This window comes from Ambystoma mexicanum, chromosome 9 (genome assembly GCF_040938575.1).
Source record: "Ambystoma mexicanum isolate Mex_15411 chromosome 9, UKY_AmexF1_1, whole genome shotgun sequence".
NCBI lineage: Eukaryota > Metazoa > Chordata > Amphibia > Caudata > Ambystomatidae > Ambystoma > Ambystoma mexicanum.
Genome location: NC_090931.1, coordinates 750,194,230 through 750,221,735, shown reverse-complemented (window position 1 = coordinate 750,221,735; position 27,506 = coordinate 750,194,230). Strand labels below are relative to the sequence as shown.

The 27,506-nt window shown below is 43.9% G+C and overlaps 1 protein-coding gene across 1 annotated transcript in view; it reads left to right on the top strand.

Moving 5' to 3' along the window:
* Window positions 1-27,506, top strand: part of STAT4 (signal transducer and activator of transcription 4) — a 632,296-nt gene that overhangs the window by 554,535 nt on the left and 50,255 nt on the right. The window contains exon 23 of the mRNA XM_069615680.1: window positions 7,686-7,797. Within this exon, the coding sequence (XP_069471781.1) occupies window positions 7,686-7,797 (112 nt within the window). The remainder of the gene's footprint in view (window positions 1-7,685; window positions 7,798-27,506) is intronic.

Genomic DNA, 27,506 nt, shown 5'->3' with positions numbered 1-27,506 from the left:
ACTTACAACAAAAAACACAGGCTGTAACGCATCATGGTTATTGCAAAACCACCAAAAAGACCGTAAATACAATTAACCCCCAACCACCTGGTTCCTCCACCCACCTTCCCACACCCCCTGCTTTGCCTGGAGACTAGTACCATTCAGGGGTTTGCGTCAACTTCTCAGGGTTGGTTTCTGTATGGGAGTCACAGAGGTGTATCTGCCTGATCTGGCTCCAACTCTGCTTGTGCAAACACGGTCTGTGGCAGAACATTCCACGCTGGTATATCACTGTTAGCGTCCAACCAGCACAGTTGTATCGCTCGCCCTCAGGCCACTGTTTTCCGCCAGAGCCCACTTTTTCAGGTCCCTCCACCAATCTTCTATACTTGGGCCCCTCGGGGATTTCCGAGCCATAGTTATTCTGCGCTTTGCCAACATGTACGGTAGATCTTTCATTTTGTGTATATGTCCCATCTGGAGGCCTCCCTTGCTCATTCTTGCGTTAACCTCTGCCCAGTATTCATTTAGGATGTTGCATGCCCAGAACATACGCAGTATACACGCCTCAGTGGCCCTACAATGTGGGCGGTGTTGTGCTGGGCACCTGAGAACGTAGAGATTCTCAAGGGTGTCATGTATGCTCTGTGAACATGTGTGCATTGTCATTACTGATGCAAGGGTTACACTGCGTAATTGTTAAACTGTTTGACCATTAGAAAAGGTTTACAATAATTAAAAAAAGCAGTTTTAGGAGAATGGCATAAGCAGTTTGTTTTATGAAAACATTTCATGAGGACATATTTTTGTAGAAACATGTAGTTTGAAGTACTTTACTAATCAAAGTGACCTCACAGGATAATTTTCGGGATCTTAGGGTGATCAACCATTAGAAATGATCTCTCGTCATCCGTAAGTAGTCCTTCCCTGTGCCATTTATAAATGAGGTCTTTGGCTTGTGCTGTGACCTCCTGTGTGGGGTTCTTAGAGAGTATTTCATAACAGCCTGATGTTTGCAGGAGATTAGTGGACATCTGTCCTTTTGAGAACAACAACATTGCCTCCTTTATCTTCTTCCTTAATAATGATTTGTGAATCTGATTTCAGTTTTAGTTTCGTTTTTTGAGTGAGTCCCCTTAAGCTTTGACTATTCACTGTAATTAACCAAGTCTTCTGTCCCATATCCCCATTTTTGATGTTATTACTTATTACAGAAATCCTTTATGGTATCAGCCTGCAATATATTTGTTTTCATATTCGACTCCAAGGAGAAACATTGGGCTACGCTTGACTCAGCAGAAACATCTATTAAGAATAGGTAAATAGGTGAGGGCCGAGCACGTCGAGGACGTAATCACCCAAATATAACAGAAGAAATCCTTTATGGTATCAGCCGACTATATATTCAACTCCAAGGTGAGATATTGCGATAAGCTTGACTCAACGGAAAAACCTATTGTGAATAGATGACACTTTTCGATATGATAACATATTCAAATGCAAATTAGAACATCTCAGGGGGATCCCCAACTAACAGCACTAATAATTCTTTCCTTGCTCCCTTTCCTCCCAGCCCCTTCTCTGTATTTGATGTCTTAAACGCTTGTCTTAATGTTCCTCTATGCCCTTCAACACACAAGCCACGGGCACACACAACTGACTCTTATTTACCACATATTCAGTTTATTTGTAATAAATGTATTAGACTTGCAATCGCTTACACTCATGGGACAACACACATATTGGCGATACTCGTAAAACTGATTATATTCATTGACAATAACAAGCCTTGAAAAAGACCTCTGAAGGTCGAATCACGTGTCAGCAAAACTAATAAACACTTTTTACAATCTCCAAATTAAGATATCCGAAAACGTATTAGAGAAGCATACTCTCCAATCCTATTACTAGTACCTGGTGCATATGTGGATGATCTCAAACCAGTCCTCACATGTTTTCATACAGTGACATGCCAATATTTACTGACATTATGGGCAAAGTCAATGGGTCTTATTACAGTTTTGGCAGTATTCCAGTGGCAAATCCACCGGAATACTGCCAAATGAATTTACCGCTGCTGCCACATAGTCAGGCAGAATACTACCAGATCACAAGTGGTGGTGTGGCAGTGTTAGTCCTCATTTATGGAGTCCATAGGCCTCCAGGAGGATTTTAGTAGATTTATCGCAGATGGTGGTTCCGCCAATTTCTACTGGTAATGCGGCGGAATTACCTCCAGCATTTTGCTGGAGGTTTTTCCTCCTCCTCATCGCCAAACCTATAGTGCGGCTGCGCGGTAATGCAACAGTAATGCAGTTACCTCCATTTTACTGCCTATTTTTACCCCACCACTGTATTATTATTATGATGGTATTTGTTGAGAGCAGACCTAGCTTCGAGAAGCAACGGAGCGCTTTTCCGAGGTATACAACAATACAGATACATAACAGAGCGCTTTACAGAGGTATACAGAGCTGTCCTTATAAGGAGGCCCAATGTGACTATTCTTACATGCGGGTACCGGATTACAAGGCATGTTTTCATTCAGTGGCACTGGCATTATGGTGGACAAAGACAATGTAAGTGCATAGTACTTGCATGGATGTATGGGCCTATGTATTCATAGCATTGGCAATATTCATAGTATTATGAGCAAAGATAATGCGAAAGTTCATACGTGGGGTACTACTCAATAGTAGCACTGCCTGCATGGGCATGTTTTAATAGAGTGGCATAGTAATATTAATGACATTAGGGACAAAGACAACATGAGTAATCTTACATGGAGCTAGCCTGCCTGGCCATGTTTTTCTGCAACAACAAAATAAGAAATTACGGCTGGTAGGTTTAGAATTAATGTTAACTCTGGCATTGCTGTGGGCAACCCTGGGCCTCATCAGTGAGGAGTAGCTTGGCTCTCTAGACCCATCAGGCACGGGATCTAGGTCTGGGCATGCTCGTCGCGCTCGGGGTGACTAGATCAAAACAAAAGAGGTGATGGCTGGAAGGTTTAGAATTAATCTTAACTGCTGGAATTGCTTTGGGCAAGCCATTACAAAACGGGAAATACCATATGCAAATCAGGATTGGTCCAGTCCTAACTGCGTGGTCACATCTCCTCTGCACGAAACCACAAGCATCCCATCCTTGGTCATATCCCTTCTGCATGTGACCACAAGCATCCCCAAATTTGGCCTTGTCGGGCCGCATCAGTGAGGAGTAGCTTGGGTCTCTATGCATTTTCCTGCAATGGCATGGCAATATTACTGGCAATGTGTACAAAGGAAACAGGAGTGTTTTTTGTAGGATAATGGCCTATAGTGACACAGCTTGCTTGGACATGTTTTCCTATGGTGGCTTGGCATTGTTACTGCCATCATGGTTAAAGCCAACCTAAGTGATCTGCTGTGGTGATACTGGCCTATAGTGGCACAGCCTTCATGTACATATTTGTATAGGCAGCTTGTCAATATTTCTGCATTATGTCAAAGTCAGTGTTTTGTATGTGAGACAGTGGCCAATTAGCGACACTGCCTGCCTGGACATGTTTCATACAGTAGCATGGCAATATTACTGGCATTATGGACAAATACAATATGAGTGTTCTTATTTTGAGGTACTAGACTATAGTGGTACAGCCTGCATGTACATAATAATGATACTGTGGTGGCTTGTCGATATTCCCTGCATTATTTTGAAAATCCAAAGTGAGTATTTTTAAGTAGGATAATGGCCTATGGTGGCACATCCTGCCTGGACATAATTCATATAGTGGCATAACATTATTCCTGACATTATGGACAAAGCCAATATGAGTTTTCTTAGGTTGGGAAACTGGCCTCAGGGACCAAAGCCAGTATGGACATGTTTGCTTAATGTGGCACGACAATTTACTAGCATCGTGGGAGAACCAATGTGAGTGTTTTTATGTGGAATAGTGGCCCATTAGCAGCACAGCCATCCCGGATATGTTTTCATACAGTGGCATGGCATTATTACTGCTACTGTGGGAAAACCAATGTGAGTGTTTTTAAGTGGGAATACTGACATAAATTGGCCTTGTCTTGTTACATTGGCATTATTGTATTTTGTATTGTATTTGGAGTTTTCTATAGCACAAACCTAGCTGGGAAGAAATAGAGTGTTGTACATGTTGTTCTGGGTAAGACATAAAATAAGGTGTGGTATTACAATATGTGACATGGGGTGTTCCGGCCATGGGGTTGGGATGTGATGCAGGAACAAAAAGGAGAGAAAAGAGGATCCAAAAACGGAACCCTCCCGTCCCTTGCACACCTTGATAAGATGGAAATGCATTATAGATTACATAGGCACTGGTCTACTACCGAATAATTATAAATGAATTGCTTACCAAGACTAAGGAAGACCTGTAATTCAGTACATATGGAAAGCGTTTCCATTTTATCATTTGAAAAGCGGCCATCCCTTGTCTCGATAGTCTGTGACTCTGGATACTATTAAAACACAGAGAATGAATTTCTCGAAACGCGTCAGCCACAATCAAATGAATTGAATCCTCCCTGTTTTTTGCGTTTGTAATAAAGAATCCTCTTTACATTGGATGTCATTACTGTATTTTCCTTGAATTGTACTACCATTTGAAGTTCGTTGGAATATATATCTAATTTATCTCGATGAAAGTGAATCTCAAGACGTCACACTGACGCAACCCTAAGGTGTGCAAGGGACGGGAGGGTTCCGTTTTTGGATCCTCTTTTCTCTCCTTTTTGTACCTTTAGTAACCCTGTGCCAGGGCTACATTTCCTCCCCTGCACCCTAAAATATTTTCAATTGTTGTCAAATTGTTATTTGAATCAGTGTCTCTATAATCTAGTGTGTGCACCTTCCACCCTCCTCCATGTGATGCAGGAACGCAAGAAGCCTACGAGGCACCTTGGTATTGAATGAAGAATAAAGTATTGAGTTCCTTAATGAACTGCATGTGTGTTGATGTGGCCCAGATTATTAATTTGAACCACACAGCCACAGCACAGAACAATGATTGCACCAGTGATGTACAAATCCTTCGATTTGTTTATTTCTGGTATTTGTGGAGCACAGCAGCCACCTTTAAGCAGCCTAGCGGTGTAAGTGGGAGGCAGGAGCCACAAAAAATAAGTCGTAGCACAATATGAAAGAGGTCTGTGTGTGCTGCCCTTTTATCAGCAGGTACATTATGTTAAGTGATGTGTAGCAGAGTTAGGAAGGCATTACTAAGGTGCAGCCTGAGATAATATGTCTACAGCCATGTTTGCACAGTGATATTTTGTCTCACTGCACAAATATTGACCCTTGTTCTTGTTCTTAGTCTCTGTAAGTTTTAGATTATATGTCCAATGGCGGATATCAGTTTACTTCAGGTTAGCTGTTCCCAGACCTCTCAACCATTGACAGGGCTGTGTGACGGATCTGGAGACTTCATCCCTTCTTCGCTAGAGGGAGAGACTCCCTTTGAGGCTATGGGGGTGAGCCTGCTCAGCAAAACCCTGCCTTGGGGTTTTCGAAAGCGGCAACACACTAGGAGTGACTCCCCTTTAGGGGACAAGGACTCCCATATATGGAACTCCATTTACCTAAGGCATGCTTTGCCTTGATGGGAGTAAGAAATACTGGCATTTCCTCGATGTGTTTGGCTCACGTTAATGCTGAACTTCCAACATGGTTGACAACCTGTGATGAAAAATACGCCCCTTTCGAATATCGGAGCAAGAATAAAGGGCCAACAACCCTTAAATGGAGGAGGAGAAACCCAATGCGGAGGCAAGACTCAGATGTGAGAACATTGGCAAGTGGCAGAGCCGTGTAGACCAGCATAGCCGGCTGCAGTGATGAAGGACGCGGATGTCCGAGGGAGACACTGTCCGCCAGACAGGGATGTGTTCGGGGCCTGAGAGGCAGAGGCTGCATGAAGTGAACCAGACCTGGAAGCATGACCACGTAATAGGACGTAGTGGGCCCGTAGCCCGCAAACGGCTGCCAAGTCCAGGGACAAAGGGAGGACTGGGTTCTCCGGTATCTCAAACCGAGAGTCAACAAAAGAGAGCGAGCCAAGCTGAGCGGAAACGCGAAGACCGTTTGCATCCAGCGCGGTAGAGCAGTAAGCTGTGGTGAACACTGCTGTTGTGGATGAGACGGACCTCACTGGAGCATGCGCCTCAACACAGCAGGTATGGGGGTTGTCCAGATCAGAAGGAGGAGAAGAGAAGAGAGAATATGAGACAAGGATAAGGGTTACAGGAGCCTGGGAAACCTGGGCAGCATAAGCCTCAAGAAGGACCATAGAGACCTGAGAAAACTAAAAGAACCAGAAGGAGAAAGGGCTCATAGAAACCCTCAAGCCCTGCTTGAGATATTGGGCTAGGGGAACTCAACACAGCCACGGGCACAATAGACAGAGTGAAATGCAGATATCACGACAGCACGGAGACACCCCAAATGTTGGTCAAAGTATGGAGAGAACGACCAAGTTGCTGGAAAGTGATCAGGGAAATATCCCTCCACCTAAACAATGTTGGACATTTTGTTTTTCCAAGAACCTGAGACTTTTTGTTTGAACTTTGGGAAACGTTTGGGAACATTTTATAGACTGACAAGAACTTTTTTCTTTGAGAAGAACTCTTACTTATAGTTATAACCATTGAATCCAGATCCATTAGGGATTTCTGGAACAACCAGAGACACCTTTGGGGAGAACCAAGAGTGCAAGGAACTCCACCCATTTTTGTATACGTTTTGCTAAGTGGTGGGGCCAGTTTACTGGATAGGTTTGGACCAAGGACTACTTTTGATTTTGTCTATAGACAAGCACCGTAGTTTAGTTTTGTTAGGAAGGAAACTCCCTTTTAGTAGTGGGGTCAGGGGGGATTTTTCTTTGAATTTAAATTTAAAAAGTACATGCAAACACGTCCTTTGGTCAGAGTCCTTCTTTTGGCTTGCCACAGTTACAAAATCCTGAGCGATACTTGATGAGAAGCCACAAAGGGATTTTGTACTAGGCTGAGGTTCTCGAAAGGGTCTTCTTGACTATGGGACACCAGTGCTGGGCCCTTCAGTGCTGGATTCATGTAATCCGAAGATGAGTCCATCTGCATAGTGTTGAGTTTTTGCCGAACGCTCCATGGCTACAATTGAATTATCAGAGCATGCATTCCCATTTACCTGCTCCTCTTGGTTTCCTGAAACTTTCAGGGGCCTGGCCTGAGTTTGATCTGGTCATTCCTACTGAGCAAGTGGCAGTAATGAAGCAAGTAGGAAGTCTATGCCACTTAACACTTATGCAGTTCACATCCCTCTGGCTGATCCACATCAATCCAACTAGATGTATTTGCACACAGTAGACAGCTATATTGCTCCTCCCCGAGTTACTCCCACCTAGATTAACTATACTCAGAATTCATAAGGCCATCAGTATTTGTTGTTCACAATTTCTCCATTAACATTGAAATGTATCAATTGATATTTTACATGTAATCCTCTTTTAAATGTGATATATGAAAATATGTTTGATTGTGTACACCCAACAAAGAAATGTAAAACACATCTCAATGTGACATATTGTGTGTTTACTTACTTGTCACTGTATTACTCCATTAGTAGCAGTGTTGCACCCACCCAGACCTTTCTGAGTGGTTACTGATTAAATTTCAGGATGCTTCAGACACATTTCTATTTTTATTTTTCAGCCCACAAAAGGATTGTCGATCTCCTTGCTCACTTTTGGATCTTCTTCCCATGTCTCCACGGGAATATGCCGTGCTGAGAGAAGACCTGAGTTCTTCAGAAATTGAAACAGCGGTACGGTGACATATTTAGACATTTTCTATTTCTTTATCCTGTGGATGTCTTTTGTTTGTACGGCGCGTGGAAATGTGGTCTATTGAATGTTGCTGCCCTTCATCATATTTATCTGTTGTCGCAGATGGCCTCAAGAACACACCGACACTTGAGGACCATGAAAGGGTGTTTATTGAAGGTTCCGCAATTGGGCTCGCTAAGGTCTGCCCCCTTCTTGCTTGTCTCCCCCAGGCAGGTTCCTCCCTAGTGTAGGTGTCCCTCCACACAAGGATGGTCACTAGAGACTGATAACCCCTACTCTCTACCCACTGACTGGCTGGCTGTGATGGCCTAAGTGCTAATGCCCTTTCTCTCTTCCTTCCGGAAGAAGGTAGGTGAATCCTAACCTAGGGCCCACAGTACAATAGTACAAGAATATGTCCTTTACAGACACTCAGGTCTCACTTGGTCCTTCCCTTTCTGGCCCTTATACTCCTCACCATGATATTCTATCTTTCCTCTCACTTCTTTTTCTACTCTCCTCCCTTTCTTCCTCCATCTACCTTTCATCTCACCCTCTCTCGAGCTTTCCTTCTGTCCGTCTGATACAGGTGTACAAGTGCATATAATGAGCGTCAAGCCCCACATCCTTTTTGTATGCAGATACACCGTTATTTGGAAATGAAGGCTCGCCCAACATGTTGTCATTTTAGGAGTTTGTATTATGTTTGACTTTAGTGTCCAAATTGCCTCTTTGTTCATACAAGGACTGTACCACGGTCACACTGGAAGTAAACACATGGCTGCAGTCCATGTCAGCGGAAGCGTCTAGATTGCTGGTTTCACATGTAGATCGTTCCACAGTCCTGCTGCTGTTAACATTGAGGTTGGTGTCTGGATCCTGTAGTGTGCCTGGATTGTTGGTTAGATCGGAGGGTAGAATAGCTGTGTTGATGTTCTTCACTGGCTCTTATCAGGTGGGTTTGCTTGCTCTCTCGATCGTCAGGCCTTCTAGGTGATGTAGTGGTATGTGAGAAACAGAAGGAAACCGGCCAGCCTTGTGCAATAAAGGTATGGGGCAAGAAAAGGTGGTACTTAATTCTCTGAGCTAAGCACAAGTAGAAGGGACAGAGTCTGAGGCCCTCCCAACTACCACAGCTCGCCTCTGGGGCGGGACAGGCTCTGGTACAGACCCTAGTAGGACTCCCATCCCGCTCAACCTACGGTCCCCCTGCCCACTTGACAGTGCTTCATTTGTGGGGGTGTTTGCCACGGTTCAGCCCTGGCTCTTATTTCTGAGCCCCGGCAATTACTGCCTCAGATTCAGTTTGATTATGATGTGGTGTGTTGGCAACTTTATTATTGTAACTGCCAGTCACAAAATAAACACGTATAGATTCAGAACAAAATATAAATGATGATTGTATTTAAAGACACACTTAAACATTGGTATCATGTCAAGACAAGACGAGTATGCTATTTTATGTGTATGTTGATTGGTATTTCTAAATCACACATCTGCCGTAATGAGTACATCCGCCAACCAAAATAAGCTTATGGGAGTTGCAGCTTTAACCCCATACATGTTGACAGCCTGGGGAGCAGCCCTGGGTGGTGGCAACAATGGACAGGGAGCTGCCCATCCTGACGTGTAATGGGTGTCATAGAAAATATTTGAGCGCCAGCACTTATTATTTTACAATTTAAGCACTGTTGACAGGGTTATCTCTCTGACCCTGTCATACAGTGTAAATCGCTAAGTGCCACAATTGTGAGTATGGCTAGCCAAAATATGTCAAAAACAACTATACTGTGCACCATCAAAATGACCTGCTCCCATTGTCCCTGTCAGTCACATTGTGGTTACTGTAATCTGGTTTGAAATAGGACTCTGTCACTATACTTATATGTACAACACCTCATGTTCTGCTACAACGATCATTCTGTGTAATGTCTGCTGCTGCTCCTTAGAGGTATGACGGCACTTTATCTAACACTAAAAAAGACTACAACCTTCTAATGATGTCCTGGGGGGCCCAGGCCCAGAAAAAATCATCTACCCGTCGGCATTGGAACCTAATAAGCAGCAAACCCACCTACGCTAAACATCAGGAAACATAAGAAGAATAAAAGAAAAACTAACCGCGGCCCCAGTTACTACGGCACTCCCCTCGCTTATTCAGAGACCGGAGTATCTACCCTTACTGATGGCCCACAGGATCAGTTTTGCTGGAAGCAAACGGAAACAACAGCGATACAACCATACCTTCGACCTCAAGGTTGTCCTTCAACGCCGTGAATTGAGAAACCTGAAAAAAACTGCTCTGCTCCGACAAACAGAAGAGGCATGGGCCGCATACTACAAGGGGGCTACGACCTACAAATCTTGGATCAAGTACAACAGACTGTCTCTATACCAGAACGATGCCGAATCCATGTTGAAAATTTGCGCCTCCAAAAAAAACAAAGATTTCTGGAACCTACTCAAGAGTGTACATGGCCAGAAAGTTGCACCTGTTTCGAATTCCGTTCCAGAACAAAAATGGGTCAGCTACTTCACAGATCTGTTTCGGCCTCCGTCACCCCTGGAAATAACCAAAACACAACTGAGTCAGGAACCCTGGATACCCTTAGCTGACGAAGCTGACATCATAACAGCAATAACCAAACTCAAGTCCTCGAGAGCCCCAGACCCTGACGGCCTCACAAACATTGATCTGAAAAGATATCCTGATGAGTGGGCAGCAGTGATCAGCGAAATTTTCAAACAATGTCAAAAATCAAAGCTAATTCCGGAATCCTGGATAGAAGCCGTTCTCGTCCCAATATACAAAAAAGGCTGCAGAGAAAGCCCGGCCAACTACAGGCCACACTGCCCTCCTATATATCATTGGCAAAATCTTTGTGACCCTGTTGCTCTCGCATTTTCAGAAATGGGCAAGAAGATCTCCAAGCTCGGATGTGTTCCAGACAGGATTTCTAAAGGACGCCAGCACGGCAGTCAACCTATTGCTCCTGAACATAATAAAATCAAAAGTGAAGGTAGGTGCACCTAAGATACATCTGGTGCTAGTAGACCTCTTGCAGGCCTTTGATAAGGTCGACCGCAGCAAACTGTGGTCCAAACTAAAAACCTGGAAATGCCATCCGCCAATACTCGAACCAATAATGGCTTTGCACACGAAAACATCTATGTGCGTCCGCTTAAGCCAACAAGGACAGCTCTCAGACATCATCTATTTGGAACAAGGGGTCAAACAAAGCTGTCCGCTCACCCCAGCGCTATTCATCGCCTTCATTGGAGACGTCCACGTCTCCGAGAATAAAATCAGAGCTTTCCCTCCTATGGTAGGACAGAGCAGAGTGTCAAGACCGTGGTATGCATATGACCTGATCCTACTGGATCAGACCAATATAGGGCTTCAACACCAACTAGCGAACTTGCCGTGGTACAAGAAAAGTAACAACCTGGAGATTAACAAATCAAAGACAAAAGTCCTCCTATTCTCCAAATCCACCAAGGAAGGAAAAAACAAAGATCACCCAGCATGGTATCTAGACAACACTAAGATCGAAGTGGTCAAAGAATACAAATACCTCAGCACATGGATCGACAACTCGTTAAAAGAAAACACCATGCAAAAGTCCCTATGGGACAAAATATGAAACCTCACGTCCCAAACCAGAGCAGTAGACAAAAAATTCAGAAAATGTTCTTGGACCCCGGCCTTACAATTCTACAAGTCTAAAGTCGTGCCAGCGCTGACATACGGAATGAACGCAAACCTTACCATGCCTACATCAATCTGGGTCCAACTAGAAGGTTTCCTGTGGAAGTCGGTCCTGGGCCTACCGAAGTCAGCATCAATGGCAGCGATCTGGCGAGAACTAGGCCTACTGTCCCTAGCAGCAGTGTGGAACAGAGCGCTATGCAGCTGTATAGAAAGACTGTACTGACCGACACCCTCCCAGTCTACCAGGTGTTAGTGGAGGAGATCAAGAGCAGCGCCTGCAAACCGCTCAACAACTGGGTAAGAAAACTCCAAGGAAAACTGGAAGAGTTAGCCTGCACTGAAGATCACCTTATCAGCAACCCTGCAAGAGTGAAAACCAAGATGGAGCTGCAAGACTGGATCACCATGAACGACAAGATCTTGACCAACAACCTATTAAAGCACCTCCCGCCCGGTCACAAAAAACAAAAAACTCTGTTAAAGTACTGTGAAAAATTCCCGGATAAAACACTGAGGAAACTCTTCATGAGAGCCCGACTTAATCTGCTTCACACCAGGGAAGTCCTAGCTATCAGATCTCCGTCCACCACAAATGTCTATCGGCTATGTGAACATCAGGACCAACCAGAAACTATAAGGCACTTGCTCACGACTTGTCCCCAAATGAGAAAGGAAAGAGAGGCGTACTTATCACCACTTATACTCTATTCCTCTGCGATAGATGAAGAAACCGGATGGAGACTATTGATAGAAGGAGATTCGGCTAGATGGTCTATGGCGGCTGCAAAACTGGACCTAGCTCCGAAAAAACCAATCTCTCAATGGAAATTGCAGATCCAACATAAACCGCAATCTACACCCCGCCATTAGATCACGACTTAATCCTCACAGTCTGCCGACAGTTTTTTTGGCCCATGGGTGCCAAAGCCAGCACTCTTCGCTTTTCCTCTTCGAAATAAATTGTGACGAAAGTACAAAACAGTAACTATGATCCAAAAAGGAAGCTTGTAAAAATCTTAAATGGTTAAACACAAGAATAAAAAAAAAGACTATACCAGAACAATGCTGACTGAAAGGTCATTTCCTGACAACAAAGGATTTATTTGCTGGAGATACAGTTGTCAATGTCCTCCCTTAGGGAGTTTTCTTTTCAAAAGGAAAGAGAATGTTTCAAACTTACCAGAGCTATATGAAATAGTTGAAGGCCCTAAAATAGATAAGGTGCAGCCCACTTCCAGCCCAAATGACCCAGGCCACATGAACACATCAGGCTCAGTATAGCCAAGGCTCACAGAGGTGCAGACCCTCAGCCAGAGCCAAATGTAGGAAGAGGGGAGATGGCTGCATATAAGCAAAATAGCTCAGTCTGACAGACTTGGTTGTTGGAGAAAGTGCTACAGAGAGTACATTTTTCGTGCCTGGCAAGTGGTGAGGAGGCAGAAAGGAGATTCTGGAGGAGCGTGGAGAGGAGCAGGGAACAATAAGACAGTGAAATATTAGAGGCTGTAGCTGAACATCAAGCGAGGTAGGAGGTGGTGGAGAAGGATTGGAGGCTGGAGGGTGAACATGAGTAGCAGTAGGAGGAGGTGAAAAAAGAATTGAAGGTTGGAGGGGGAGAATCAGGAGGGGGAGAAGGAAGAACCCTGAAATGCAATAGGCAAGGAGGACGAGGAAGGAGGGCGAGAGAATGTTCTGGTGGACCAGGCTAGTCATAGGCAGGGGGAAGTATGTGTCAGTGTACCTTATCTAGGGTGAAAGCGGTTATTTCAGGTTCAGAGAGGTTCATGTGATCCAGGGATCATGACCCCGGAAAGTGGGAGACAGCCAGGTCCAGAACCTGCTAGAAATACCCAAGGATTGGGACTTTGAGCACTTTTAAACAGACCAGGGATCCAGGAGCAACCCAAATATAATCCAGATTCAAACAAGGTCAAATACTATGCAAGCTGCAAAAGGAGGCAAAATCCTTAACGGGCAGAAAGTTGATACACAGGCTATGTTCAGATAGTAAGATGATCAAATTAAATAATACCGGAGCACTGACGCAGAAAGGTCGATCAGGCAGCGGGTCAGGTACAGACTGGCGATCGATAACTGAGCGTTCAAAATGTAGAATCAGGAAACAAGCAGAAAATACTACTCAGAGTGACGAACCCCATTGGGGGAGCGAGTCTCTGGACTGATGGTGGATTCATGCTAATTTATATTCCTTGAACCAGAGCTGGGTGTGACATCATTCAAGTAACAGGGGGGCAAGGTTTCAACTAAATTATATTAAAAACCCTATGAACCCTCCAGGCTTTCAGAAAGTGGAGACAAAATGCCACAGGATTAATCACCAGAAACCCTTTATAGGGGTGTTACTCTCCCTGGTACTTTGGGGGAAGTTTCCATGACCTTAGAAGGTGAAGGTGTGCAGATGACAACCACATATACTATTTGACCTTGGATTTAAGCACTTTCCTTTGATGATTATGTGCAAACAGTTTTTTTTGTCATGTAACAGGTTTCTTAAAAATGCACATTGAGTATCGCACATGCAATGGGTTACCCCATTGCCCAGAGGCACCTTGGATTCAGCTGGCTCAGAGACTGGCAATATGCGCATATGCTGACCAAATATAGTGTAAAATGGAGACACCCCTGTTATAGAGTGTGTTAACCTGTTCTATGCATACTCTGTGGTTCACAATGAGAATCAGCAGGTCTTCTAGTGCTGTAGACAGAAACCATGCAGATTTTGCTTGAGGATCTGGCTTTATTTGTCCATCTGCCCATCGGTCTATAAATGTTAAGCAGAGTAAAACTCTAGCCTAGATCACCACCAAACGAAGACTGTACAGCTGGATATATGTTGGAAAAGGATATTTGCTAGACCATGGGCAGAAGGAATTCCTGAACATGGTGCAAACAGCTAAATTCAAAAATGAATCTTCTCGTACTCATATTGTGATAGTCCTTTCAATCTATGGCAATTCTACAATACAATCCATGGATAGCATTAAACATGGCTTATGTGGAGTAGGCCTCTGTTGCAGCAGAGCAAAAGGCTTGACCCGTGTTGTTTTAGATTGGGTGCAAATAGCACTCATCAACACATAGACTATTTTGTCTTGTTTCTTTTAGGCCCCCCAACATTTGCGACAGAGCCAATAATGGGCCACATTACGAGTTTGGTGGTAATTCACAGTAAATCCGTTGCATTACCACCAAACTTGGTTACAGTTATCACCACTCAGCCAGGATCATGAATGGTGGAATATTGGTGTAAAATGTCAATCTTTGGAGTCCATAGGGCTCCATGGGCATTTTGGCAGAATTACTGCAAGCAGTAATTCCACCGCATTCATTCTGCTGATTTGTTACCTTAAATTGGAGGATTTACCTCCAGCAAGGTCAATGTCAGAATTCAGCAGTGCCGTAAAAAAGGCTGTAATTACCACCAAATAAAGAAGCAGTAAGAGGATTACTGCCACTTTTTTACCACACCATCAAACTCGTAATGAGGCCCATGAATGGCTTCAAATTAATGGGCCTCATTACACGTTAGGCGGTAAGGGTTAACCGGTACCGGTAAGGGCACCGGTACCGGTAAACCCTTACCGCCTTACTACGCATTCCCTTTGCGGGACCCGACCTTAACGGCTGGTTTTACCAGCCGTTAAAGTAGGGTGCCGCAAAGGGACCTTGGAGCTAATTACGGTACTGCAATTTGCGGTACCGTAATTAGCACCTTCCCCATTCCCATTATGCCCTATGGGAGCAAAAATGGGAATGGGGAAGTGCCTTGGTGAATGGGGAATTACCGCCCCCGCTCACCTTGGAGTAGGGCGGTAATTCCGCCATCCACCAAGGCGGACACAGCAAAATACCGGTGGCAACCATGGCGCTAATAGCGCCATGGTTACCGCCTACCGTGTAATGAGGCCCAATGTCTTCTATTGGGTGGGATACCTTGCTAACATATTATCATGAAACCATTAAATAAGCTAATCATCGTGTTTTATCGGTAGGAAGGAACAGATATTTCTGAATGAAAGGTATGCGTTCCTACAACAGGATATTCTGTGTTTTTGCCTCTCGTGAGTGCATAACCACTGTTTTTCTTTTATCAGACTTTCTGATGATGTAAACATATACATACACACACACACACTACATGGTTTATGTTAAATAAAATCGTAATTTGACGCGGGAAGCCATTATGTTTGCACTGCAACATTAACAGCTCCCAGACACCAAATGTTCATCATTTGCACGTCGGGGTGCAAAAGTGCAAGGCACCCCGACAAGCATAGTGAGTAAATGCTTGCATGCCAGGCAGCATTTACTTTTAGTCGTAATCCAGTTTAGCCATCTAATAACACTTATCATGTTTGCACAGCACTGGCCATCAAGCGTGAATCAAACTTAAGTGTTGTTACATGGCTAGACTGGCCTACATTGAATGTCAGTGCATCAAGGGTAAAGCAAACTTAAGTCTGATTTCTTGGATCGACTGGCCTGCATTCAATGTAGACCAGTCTAGCCATTTAATAACACTTATCATGTTTGCTTTACTCTTGATGGATAGATTTTTATGCCGGTGCAAATGCTAGAGATCCCTATGGGGGCATCAGCATAAAGCAAGCAGTCCCCATAAGGAGCCATTGTACATGCTGCCTACCATGCTCGCATGGCAGAGAGTGTGCACAATTACAATTAATCCCTGCCCCACACGCATGTCGGGCAGGGTTTAACTATTATTTCTGGAGCAGATGCTGGAGCATTTGTATGGCGCAGAGGAAGGAAGGCGGCAGACACGCAAGTTGCATTCCAACTCTCCTATCCGCCATACAAATAAATTAAAATGGGGTTACCGTTAATGGAAGGCATAAAAGTCTTACACAAGCCCGTATGTGCTCAATGTGTCACACTTTTTTCTCAGGAATAATCAGTCTATTCTGCTATTCACACATACAGTGTGGTGTCCGCTTTGTGGTGTAAGGACTCTGTGCATTTGTCACCATGAATTCAAAACAGAATAAACACCAAATGTCATCTATCTAGTCTGACATTTGTGCATTTCCCTGGTCTCAATGCCTGTAAGTTCTGATGATCTGTAGAGACAGTATCCATGCGTAGGACCTGACAAGTGTTGACACCACTCTCCAAACACCGCTAACTATTCCCTGTAAGCATTTCATTTCTTATCATTGGAGTTATTTTACATAGAAAACATGCCACCAGGTGGAAACGGTGGGATACAACATTGTGGCATGATGTCCTGAGAGCAAAGGCAGAGGCAGTGTGGAATCTGTTTCCACTCCGGATTCAGGTGCAGTATGGCAGGGTCTCTAGTAAAGGCCTGCTTTAGCACATAAAACACCACCAGAGCTTTAGTTATTCAAACAAATGGGCCAATGTGTTATGTTGTGTTAAATCAGTGCGAGGGGTGACTGTAGACCAATAACCACGGGTAGAGCTGTTAGGGAGGATGTACCTCAATGCCATCCTTCAGGAACCATCCTTCTACCACTCTTCCCTGGGCCATAGCAAAGGTGGAGAGGAAAGGGATTGGCCCCGCAGCAGCCCAGCACCCACTACTGTAAAAAGGAACAAGACATGTGTTGGTACAATCAGAAGGTTTTTCCCTCAATCCCTCCTTGTCCTAAGTCTCTTGTCACAGTACCTGCGTGGCGTCCAAAGGGCAATTGATTGAGGGGCTTCCGCGGTGGTCCACAGTGTGTAGTCCAAAAGCCCCGCAAGGAAGCACCCTCTGATGTGAGGGGGCAACCTGCCAGCAAGAGGATGACACACCAATCCAAGACAGCAGGTAAAACCAGGTCCAAGTCCCAGGATATGGTTCAAAAGACCAAGTCCTTCAGGGGATTTTCAAATCCCCAATATCCAGAAAGGTATTTCCCACTCCGACTCCAGGTATCTTGTGGGACACCAAAAAGTAGAGGGAGAACCTGTAGGGAATAGCTGCAGAGCATGCTAAAAGAAACGTGAGAAACAGCGCTCCAAGCCGCAGTGGGAGACAAATGAAAGTTCAACAAACAAGGTCTGACCAAATAGGGAAACACCAAGAAAAAAAAAGAATGTAGGCAGGTAAGCAGAGCCCCCTCTTTCCTTCCATGTAGCATTCATGAGCATGGATGGATAGAAAAAGGGAGTGAAGCAGAGTGTTGTTTGTGGTCATCATTCATTCTCAGAGGAGCTGCAGCTACAGTGTTTTTTCCACTTCAACTGCCTTGAGGAGGAGTTTTCTGCTTAAAGACACTCCACAAACGCGGAGCGTAGCAGAGTGAAGCAGAGTGTTTGTGGTCATTATTCATTCTCAGAGGAGCTGCAGCTACAGTGTTTCTTCCACTTCAACTGCCTGGAGGAGGAGTTTTCTGCTTAAAGACACTCCACAAACGCAGAGCGTAGTGGAGTGAAGCAGTGTGTTTGGGGTCATCATTCATTCTCAGAGGAGCTACAGTGTTTTTCCACTTCAACTGCCTGGAGGAGGAGTTTTCTGCTTAAAGACACTCCACAAACGCAGAGCGTAGCGGAGTGAAGCAGAGTGTTTGTGGTCATCATTCATTCTCAGAGGAGCTGCAGCTACAGTGTTTTTTCCACTTCATCTGCATGGAGGAGGAGTTTTCTGCTTAAAGACACTCCACAAACGCAGAGCGTAGCGGAGTCAAGCAGAGTGTTTGTGGTCATCATTCATTCTCAGAGGAGCTGCAGCTACAGTGTTTTTTCCACTTTAACTGCCAGGAGGAGGAGTTTTATGCTTAAAGACACTCCACAAACGCAGAGAATAGCGGAGTGAAGCAGAGTGTTTGTGGTCATCATTCATTCTCAGAGGAGCTGCAGCACAGTGTTCTTTCCACTTCAACTGCCTTGAGGAGTTTTCTGCTTAAAGACACTCCACAAACGTGCAGAGTAGCGCAGCGAAGCAGAGTGTTTGTGGTGTTCGTGGGGTGAGGTACCTAAAGGTAAGACTCATGGGAACCTTGAACGTTATTGACATGGCAGGCCCCCTAACGCATCTACCATCACAGTTGTAGCGCTTAGATGCGATGCGAACATGCGCGCGGAAAAAAGCAACTGTTACCTTAGCGGCTTTCACTCATCCGCAGACTCGCCTCCTATACAGACTATGTAATTCAGCAATAGATCAAACAAGCTTTGACTGAGCAGCCTACCAATATATCACAACACAGCAGAACTCAAATGCAGGACACCGTGAGTCACGGAGAAAAAACAAATGTCACACACTTACCTTCCCGTTTATCCTGCGAATTCCAACTCGGCCGCAGCTCGCATTTCCGTTGGACACTGGGCGGCGCCAGGTGCCTGGTGTGCTGGCCGGGACTGCTGAGCTGGCGAGCAGATGGGCAGGAGCCTCGCCTGGCCTTGCTGGGCAGGCGGGGTTGGCAGGGCAGGCGGAGGACTCGGAGATGGTCACCGGAGGTCGGCTGATGGCTGCTCTTGGTGCTGCAATGCGAAACAACTCAAGCCTCCAAAATTAAAACTATGATACTAACAACCTGAGTCAGACTATAACAGAACAGATCGACTTTCCTAGTGGTGCAATTAAACAGAGACGTTTGGACCTGAGTGCCCAAAGAGAGATAATGCCCTTAATGCCCTTCCAAAAAAGATTGCATAATAATCCTCAAAAGGATTGGGACAGAGAAGACGTTATGAATCCAGGTGAGCACCTCAACACCTATAATAGAGATATGGAAAGAGACTCATCATCTGAGGATAACTCGTCCGACTCTTCAATTGCTGAAAGAGCCTTCCCGAAAGTTAGAAGAGTAACTTGTGGGAAAGCCCATCCACTAAAGCATGACCTTCACTCGACAAGCTCATTAGCCGAGATGATCAGTTCGGAAATGACGCCTAAAATATCATCGGCCATTACAATAGCAACTGCACTGTTTACCAAAATGTATGAGCAATTCAATGACAACTACAGAGATCAAAATACACTTATTGCCCTACTAAACTCAAAAACGGTGAACATTGAAATTGAAATGCAAGAAATGAAAATCCAGATGTATAATGATCTCCAAGCACTGGAAAAAGCAAATGACCTATTAAAGGAACAACTGCGCTGCTCTGCAGATGACAAGAAATTGCTAGCAGAGGTAGCAAGAGAAGCTCTCTCAATTCTTAAAAAAAACACATCTGGATGACATTGCCAAAGTTACAGGGACTCTGCCCACCGGAAATTACATAAGTCATGGCAGCCCTGGAAGCAAACGGTTATGCTCATGTCTGAGGGAAAGAGACGATGCACGAATCCGTAGTAATCCAAACGATCAGGACAGACTCCTAATGACATCTGGTAATGTGGAGATGGCATCTTCTTTATCAGAATCAACAGAGCTAAGAGCATCTAACTTGGAGCAGCAACACAGCTATAGGCCTGTCATCTCGACGCAAATAGCTGTAAATAAATCCATAGAGAGTGGGAGTGTTCTGACATCAAAACCGCAAGAAATGAGCGTTGTTACAATAATGGATAGCAACAATGTAGCCTCTCCACCCAATTGAAGCGCAGTGGTAATTAATGTTTCAGAGAACTTGCCCAGAGAAGAACCCCCCTCAACTTCTGCTAAAGCCATCCCGATACCGGAATCTATGGTGGAAGAGATTCCAGTCGAAAAGAGCTCTACATCTTATCCAATAGTTGAGAAAAGAAATCAACTCCCACACATTCCGCAGCAAGAGGTCCAACAAAAACAAGGGAAGTGCAAAAAGAAAACTAAAAATTTAACATGTACGAAATGACAAAAACGGGAATGGATTGCAGACGTTTTTGAGGAATTTGAAATTGCTAAAACTTGTTGTGCACACAGCTGGCGCAACAAGTGGAACAACAATAACAGGCAGCACCGAGACAGTGAAAAATGCAAAAACTACAAAGGGAAAAGAGAGTAACTCGACTCTAGAAAACGATGGAGAAACAATTGATGAATTGATGGATGTATCGACTTACGAGATAAGTGATGAGGAACAAATCGGACCGGACGAAAGGATGGACTCCCTGGCTGAACCCCAAGCATGTCCTCCAGGTTCCAACAAGGAGAATGCTGTGGTGATCTCAAATCACACGCCTTTGAGGATCACAAAAACACAACCTCAAAGATTGTTTGAAATGGAGGCCTCTCCTGAGCCCAAAAATGGCAAACAAACAAATGCTACTGCTTGAAAGTCTGTAGCCTTAATTAAGTTCCTAACCATGGAAGACAAAAGAAAAGCCGTACAACAAAAAGCTACGATGATGAGAATTCCGTCTTTTGTAGACGTAACAACAAAGATTCGGAACAACAGAGTGGAACCTGAGCCAGAAAGAATACTGAAAAACCTCTTACAGAATCAATCTAACACTCTTAGGAAGTTTCAGAAAACTTCTGACTTGAGCTGGAGAGAAGACCCTCGAACAGCAATTCACCAAAAAAAACCTCAAGAAAAGAACTATGAAAAAAAGTTAGCCTCCAATTATTGTATTATGTTGGAGGCGAGCAACCACTCCGAAGATGGGCTAATTTTAAACAGGAACAACGTAATAGGCCTATTTCATCATATCTCCCAACTGAAATCAGTAGCATCGAAAGATATAAAAACTGTGGAATTTCTAAATGAAACCCAAGCCGACGTGTCCTTCTGCCTATTCACGACGGTGCCATCAAGGATCAGATACTTGAGGGTGCAATAGTTCTGAAACAGATGGGCTTCGAAGTTGCTGAAATATTAATGGACAAAGTACAGATGCAAGGTACCTTAAACTTGGCAGGAAGTGACAGCTGGGGTATTATTGGTAGAGAACTAAAAATGACATCACACAAAGACAAACTCCCAATATACCCTGTATCCCACTGCAATGGACCAGAGAGGCCCATTGATAAAAATGAAATAGAAGAGGAATCAACTACAGCCCCAAAAAGACAAATAAAAATCACAATTCCTCGTGATAACAATGAGAATAATAACACCAGAGAAATGGCAAAGCTCGAAGCTAACCAGTCAGCTGGAAACTGGAACTGGATAGCTGGAGTGTTAAACTCAAACAAAACCAGTTAATGCTCAAGCCACGTCGATGAGGAGTACATAAAAATTGGGTTGTGGACCACAAGGGGACACTTTCACCTTTTCCAAGATCAACCAAAGGATCTAATTGACTTGGACATTCTGTGCCTACAGGAAACATGGCTGGCAACAACACTGATTGCTGCGGACTATAAAATAGCCATGAATCCTGCCATTAAACCAAATAAGGGTCATCCCATGTCTGGGTTGATCACCCTAGTTAAAAAACAAAGTGGACTGCAAATTATAAAAGCCTTGTAACAAATCACCTTATATTCAAATATCAACGATGGCCCTGGATGCCAGTCAAATGAGACTTAATCAATGGCTGCTAATAATAAACATCTATTGGCAGCACAAAGCCACCAGGACTTGGGCTTTTATTGATGGGCTATGTGAAATTATAGACAAACTAATGTCAACGGGCGAGACCACATATCATCATATGTGGTGACTGAAACTTGGACTTTCTGAACACGACCCCAAGCTTGAATAACAACAAAAAGGTGAAACAAAGAACCCAGTGAAATAACCTTGAGATGATGTCAGATCACTGGAAACGTGAAATGAACATGAGAGAATTGAGAATGCTAAATGGGAATACTCCTGGTGACATTCCCGCACAACCAACGTGGAATTGTGATAAACAACACTCTGGTCTGGACTACATCTTTACCTCAAGTTGGATTGCCAATAATAAAACATCATTAAAAGTATTCAACATGACACAGAGCGCTCACAGCTTAGTTACTATCGCAATGAGAAACTTAGCTCATCCAAACACCAAAGAAATGTATCCCCACGATGTGGAAGTTGAACCAGGATGGAACAGACTGAGACTAAATGGCAAAAATAAATCCATCATTACAGAGACGATCGAAGGAAATCTTGACATGAACTACATTCAATTGTTCGATCAATATAAATAAATCAGGGCAAACAACATAAAACAACAGGGCAAACAACGTAAAACAACAATTTGAACCCTTAATTAGCTTTGACCATGAAATTGTAACCAAGAAGCGTGAGCTACGGCAAAACATACGTGTACTGAAAAATCAGAACACTGTGTTGAACAAAGATGAGATAAAAAAAACTGAAAAGAAAATACAACTATTGGATAAGATCTCACAAGGCAATCATGTACCAAGACGACGCTGGACTTAAGCAATCAAGCATGGTGAACAAAACCTCAATAGAATTTTGGGCTATAATAAATAAAACTGAAGTACAACAGCAAGCCCTAACCAGTGTCATGGTAAATGAAGCACAATGGATCCAACATTATATGGATCTATTTAAAAAACATGATGTGTGTGCTCAAGAAAACTTTGTTGAGGATGCCCCCAATGAATCTCACCATAATAAAAGAAGACATCATTGATAATATCAAAAGATTGAATTCCTCAAGGGCTCCTGGCCCGGATGGCCTGACGAACTGCATACTAAAACAAAACCCTGAGGAGTGGGGAGATTTTTGTGATGTGTTATTTAGGATCATCCTAAGCGAAAAGAGAATACCAACATCTTGGAAGAGCGCACTCATAGTTACCATTTTTAAAAAGGAATACGTAGTGAACCAAGAAACTCTAGACCGATTGCTCTATTGTATGTAATCGCTAAAATCTTTGCCACCCAGCTGCAAAAACAACTAACAGCATGGATCAAGGAGTAGGGCAACTATGACGTCAGACAAACCGGGTTCATAAAGGATGTAGGATGTAACTTGAACCTACTGATAATCAACATGCTAAAAATGGAGACAATTAAAAAAAGACAACCCATATATTCAGCATTTGTGGATCTAGCCGACGCCTTTGACGCAGTAGACCGGGATCTGCTATGGAAGAAACTAAGGGAGAGAAAATGCCCTGAAGGTCTTATCCGGGCAATAAGACAATTATACTCTGATACCAACATAAAAATTTGCCTGGATGGCAATGGCACCCTGTCGAAACCAATAAACACCGAGCGAGGTGTCAAACAGGGCTGCCCCTTAGGCGCGGTCCTGTTTAATTTTTTTTACATCAGACGTTGATAATGCATTCAGAAATACGATATAATTTCCAACAAAACTTAATGGAAGCTTGGTAGACTGGATATTATATGCCGATGATATAGTGCTCTTAGATTTTACCTGGATAGGCCTACAACGAAAATTGTATGCCTTGCAAGAGTACATAAAAATGGTCTTGAAATTAACATCTCAAAGACAGAGATTTTGGAATTGAAGAAACTATGTGGCCAAAAAAGAACATTGATTGAAGAATTCCAATAGAAAATCGGCAAACGTGAGGAGAGTCAGTCAGACTGTGATGATAAGCTCAAGTATTAATGATGATCCTATGGCAAAAGTAATCCATTCTAAAAGCAACATTTCACCACCCAGGGAGTAATGATAAATAATAAATACGTGAAATTTTGTTTAAAACCAGTCCATGACTTTTATAAAAGTAAGGTAGTTCTGGCCCTAATTCATGGAGCTGAGACTCTGTTTGGATGTTCCTATAAGGTATGGGAGGCGTGTGAATACACGTTTTGGAAAAAGATCTTACAGCTACCTAATGGAACTCTGATGGCGTGCATTAGATTTGAGCTGGGACTGACGTCAATAACCGCCAAAGTCATGTGGAACTCACTTACCTTATATAGAAAAGTGTATGGCATGGATAACATTCCGCAATTCCATATACTGAAAAAAACCCTTGATAAAGGAGATCGAATGATACAGGGAATGTGGGAGAAGAGTTATATGGACTTGATTGAAATGCTAAACACAACAAAAGGTCAAGAAAAAGCTCTGGCAATGGGATTGGCTGCTAACAATACAGAAAAGAAGCCTCCATAAATGTATGCAGCTGGTACCACCTGAAGCGAAAGCGTACAATATTTTGGCTAAATATTTAACTAAATTTCTGGATAGAGCCTCACGGGATCTCTTCTTAAGATTTAGATTGAACCAACTTGAAACAAAAGAAATTCTAAAATGAAGGGTACAAAAGTTTGAGAATGATACCACTGGTAGGCTCTGTCGAACTGTAGAAGAAAATCTAAAACATTTAGTACTATTCTGTCCCGCTCTACGAGATCTGAGAACAACATTGTTGGGATCAGAAATCGAAAAAAAATCCACCTGGTGTGGCGAGCAATGGTGGGCTGCCATTTTTGAGGGTGTAAACAATAAACTAATGTTTGCCCTGATTCATTTCCTGAAGAAGATACTAGGAACTAGGACGAGAGCCCTATGTCTGGATCCCACATTACGAATGGTATTGATAGTGCTAACTGAGGTTGGGGCATAGTCATCTACATCTCCGACAGCGCTGCTGTACTACCAAGAATAGTGGACTGCAATGATAACCCAAATAACTTAAAGAATGTTTACAGATGAAAACTGCTTTGTGGAAGAGCGATCAGAATCCTAATAACTGAACTTGTCTTGTCGTTCGGTAACATTGATCTTCTTTTTTTGTGTCTCCTTTCTTTTTAAAAGTTTGTAATAAACTGTATAAAAATAAAATAAAAAATAAAAAAAGAAAGGGACCTAAGCAGAGTACATGCTATCTGAGCATGCCCATAGGTTCAGGAAAGATCTAGGCACACTCATACAGACGCAGCAGGCACACTCATAGAGACACAGCCTCCACTCCTTTCCTCTGTATGCAGTAGAGCAGACTCCTCAAAGATGTCCCCAGAAGCGCGTTGCCATAGCTGGCCGCCACATGGCTAGCGCATCCATAACGGTTTCCAATGCCCTAAAAGGACTTTAAGGCTTTTAGGGAGCAAGGGTGTGGTCAGTTTAGCACTGCCCATACTTTAGCTGTGTTCTTCTCTACCCTGCCACGTGTCAGTATGAACCCTAGGAATTCTACCTCTAAATAGACACTTTTCTGATTTGGCATGGAAGGATGTTTCCAAAGACAAAGTAAAACTGTCTCAACGTGTTGTACGTGATGTTCATAAGACAAAGAATACATCAAGGTGTTGTCAAGGTGCACAACCGTAAACTGCTGGATCGAGTCTTTAAAAATGTTATTTATGATTTATTGAAATGTGGCAGGGGCATTACAAAGACAGAAGGGCATTAACAAGTATTTATATGTTTCGTATGTGACGAAATGACTTCAGCCCGCAAGAGTACAAAGATGAGAAGTGGCTAAACTGCCTATTAAGGGTGTGAATCGTGAATGCTCTCTGCTTGTTAGATTATATTCAAATCAAGTCCAGCCAATTTCTTTTTCGTGTATGGTTTGTGTGTGGGGGGTGCAGCCCACTAATTGGTGCTACCTTGCTGGGCACTCCAAGTAAGTAGGAAATTGAAGAGACCTAGGCTAATCAACTTTCAGTGTGGCCTGCACATCCTATTTCCAACTCAGTGGTTGCATAAGGTAATTCAGAGGTTAAAGTTGGTTTTTAAATCTTTCATTGTATTTTATGAGTTTAAATATTTTATTAATTCACAGAAGAGTGCAGATGTGAAAAAATGCCAATGCATTTCTGTTAGGATAGGCATCTCTCTATACATCTCACACTTACAGCCTGCGCTGGATATTTACATGTCATACCTGCCAGCCTTTAAGTGTTTAATATATACATCACATTGCCTTCTGTCACCTTAGTTACATTAGAACTGCATTGCATGTTAGGAGTTCTAGTGTGCAGAGTGAGAGGAGAAGGTTGACTGAAGGAGGACGGTTGTAAGCCTCCTGCTGGGGGTCGTCTTATGTATGCAACTGAACCTTTCTAATAAAAGTCCTTGTGATAAACCATCAATTGTCAGCAGTCTACCTTGCATCATAACATTTGGCGACGAGGTCTAAGAGGAGCGGACTCCTGGAGACGACCCCTGGGGTGACTGGTGGATCCTGCTGGTGTTGTAGCTGTGGAGCGGTGCCACAAGCGATGGCGAGTACTCATCGCCCAGTGAGGACTTTTCGGCGTGGCAGCCGAACAGAAACCCAGCAGTGCGGCGGGAGGCGCTCGCAAGGCGGACTGAGCAGGATCCTCGGGGATTACGGGAGGTACTCCCTCTATCTCCGTACCCCTTTCCCAGAGACTGTATAGTTGGGATGATTGGGCGGCAGCAGCTAGCCCACTAGTGCCATTACTATTGTATCCCTCCATTGCCGTCCCTTCCCGGAGACTGGGTAATTGGGATGATTGGGCGGCGGCGGTTGGCCCACTAGCGCCATTACAATTGGATTTAATTTTGAATAGTCTTCGCGTTCGCTTACCTGTGTGCGCTTGCCTGTCTCCTCACGTCACCGCTGGGACGCCCTGGCGGCCAGCCTCTGTGTAACCCTGTGTCTCTCGAGTGACGTCCTCACGTCCTAGAGTAAAGGACCCAAAGACGTGGCGACCATTTTGGTTTGACTTTGTTTCCATGGTAATTGCAGCCGCAGTCGGGAGTTGCAAATCAGCTGATTTTTGGTTCGGCAGTGTGCAAGCAGCCACGTACGATTGTAGGCTGATCAAGGAGAGGGAGTGGTGGCCACAATCAGGTCTACGGTGGATCACTGGCACTGCAAGTGACCACTTGCACTGAGGAGACTTATGGTGAGTGTGTAGGAGACTTTACTGGGCATCCCGAATTCCTGGGCACTCGAATACATTTCTTACGCACCTGCAACTTTTGGAGTGAGACATGGCGGATGTGCCTGCGCCTGTGTTTTTTCTTTCGGCACCAGGTGAGCCCAGGGTGCGATGGGTGGACTGGAAGGAGGGCTTCAACAAGTATGCATTAGCAGTATTTGGTGCCAATTACTCCAATGAGCGTAAGGAGGCGTTGTTGTTCCATTGTTTAGGAACTGCAGGGCAAGAAGTTTTAAAGAGATTACCAGAACCCACCGATATACTGGATGCAGGCCCTTATGAGAAAACATTAGCGAAATTAGACAGGCACTATAGAGTGGAGGAGAACAT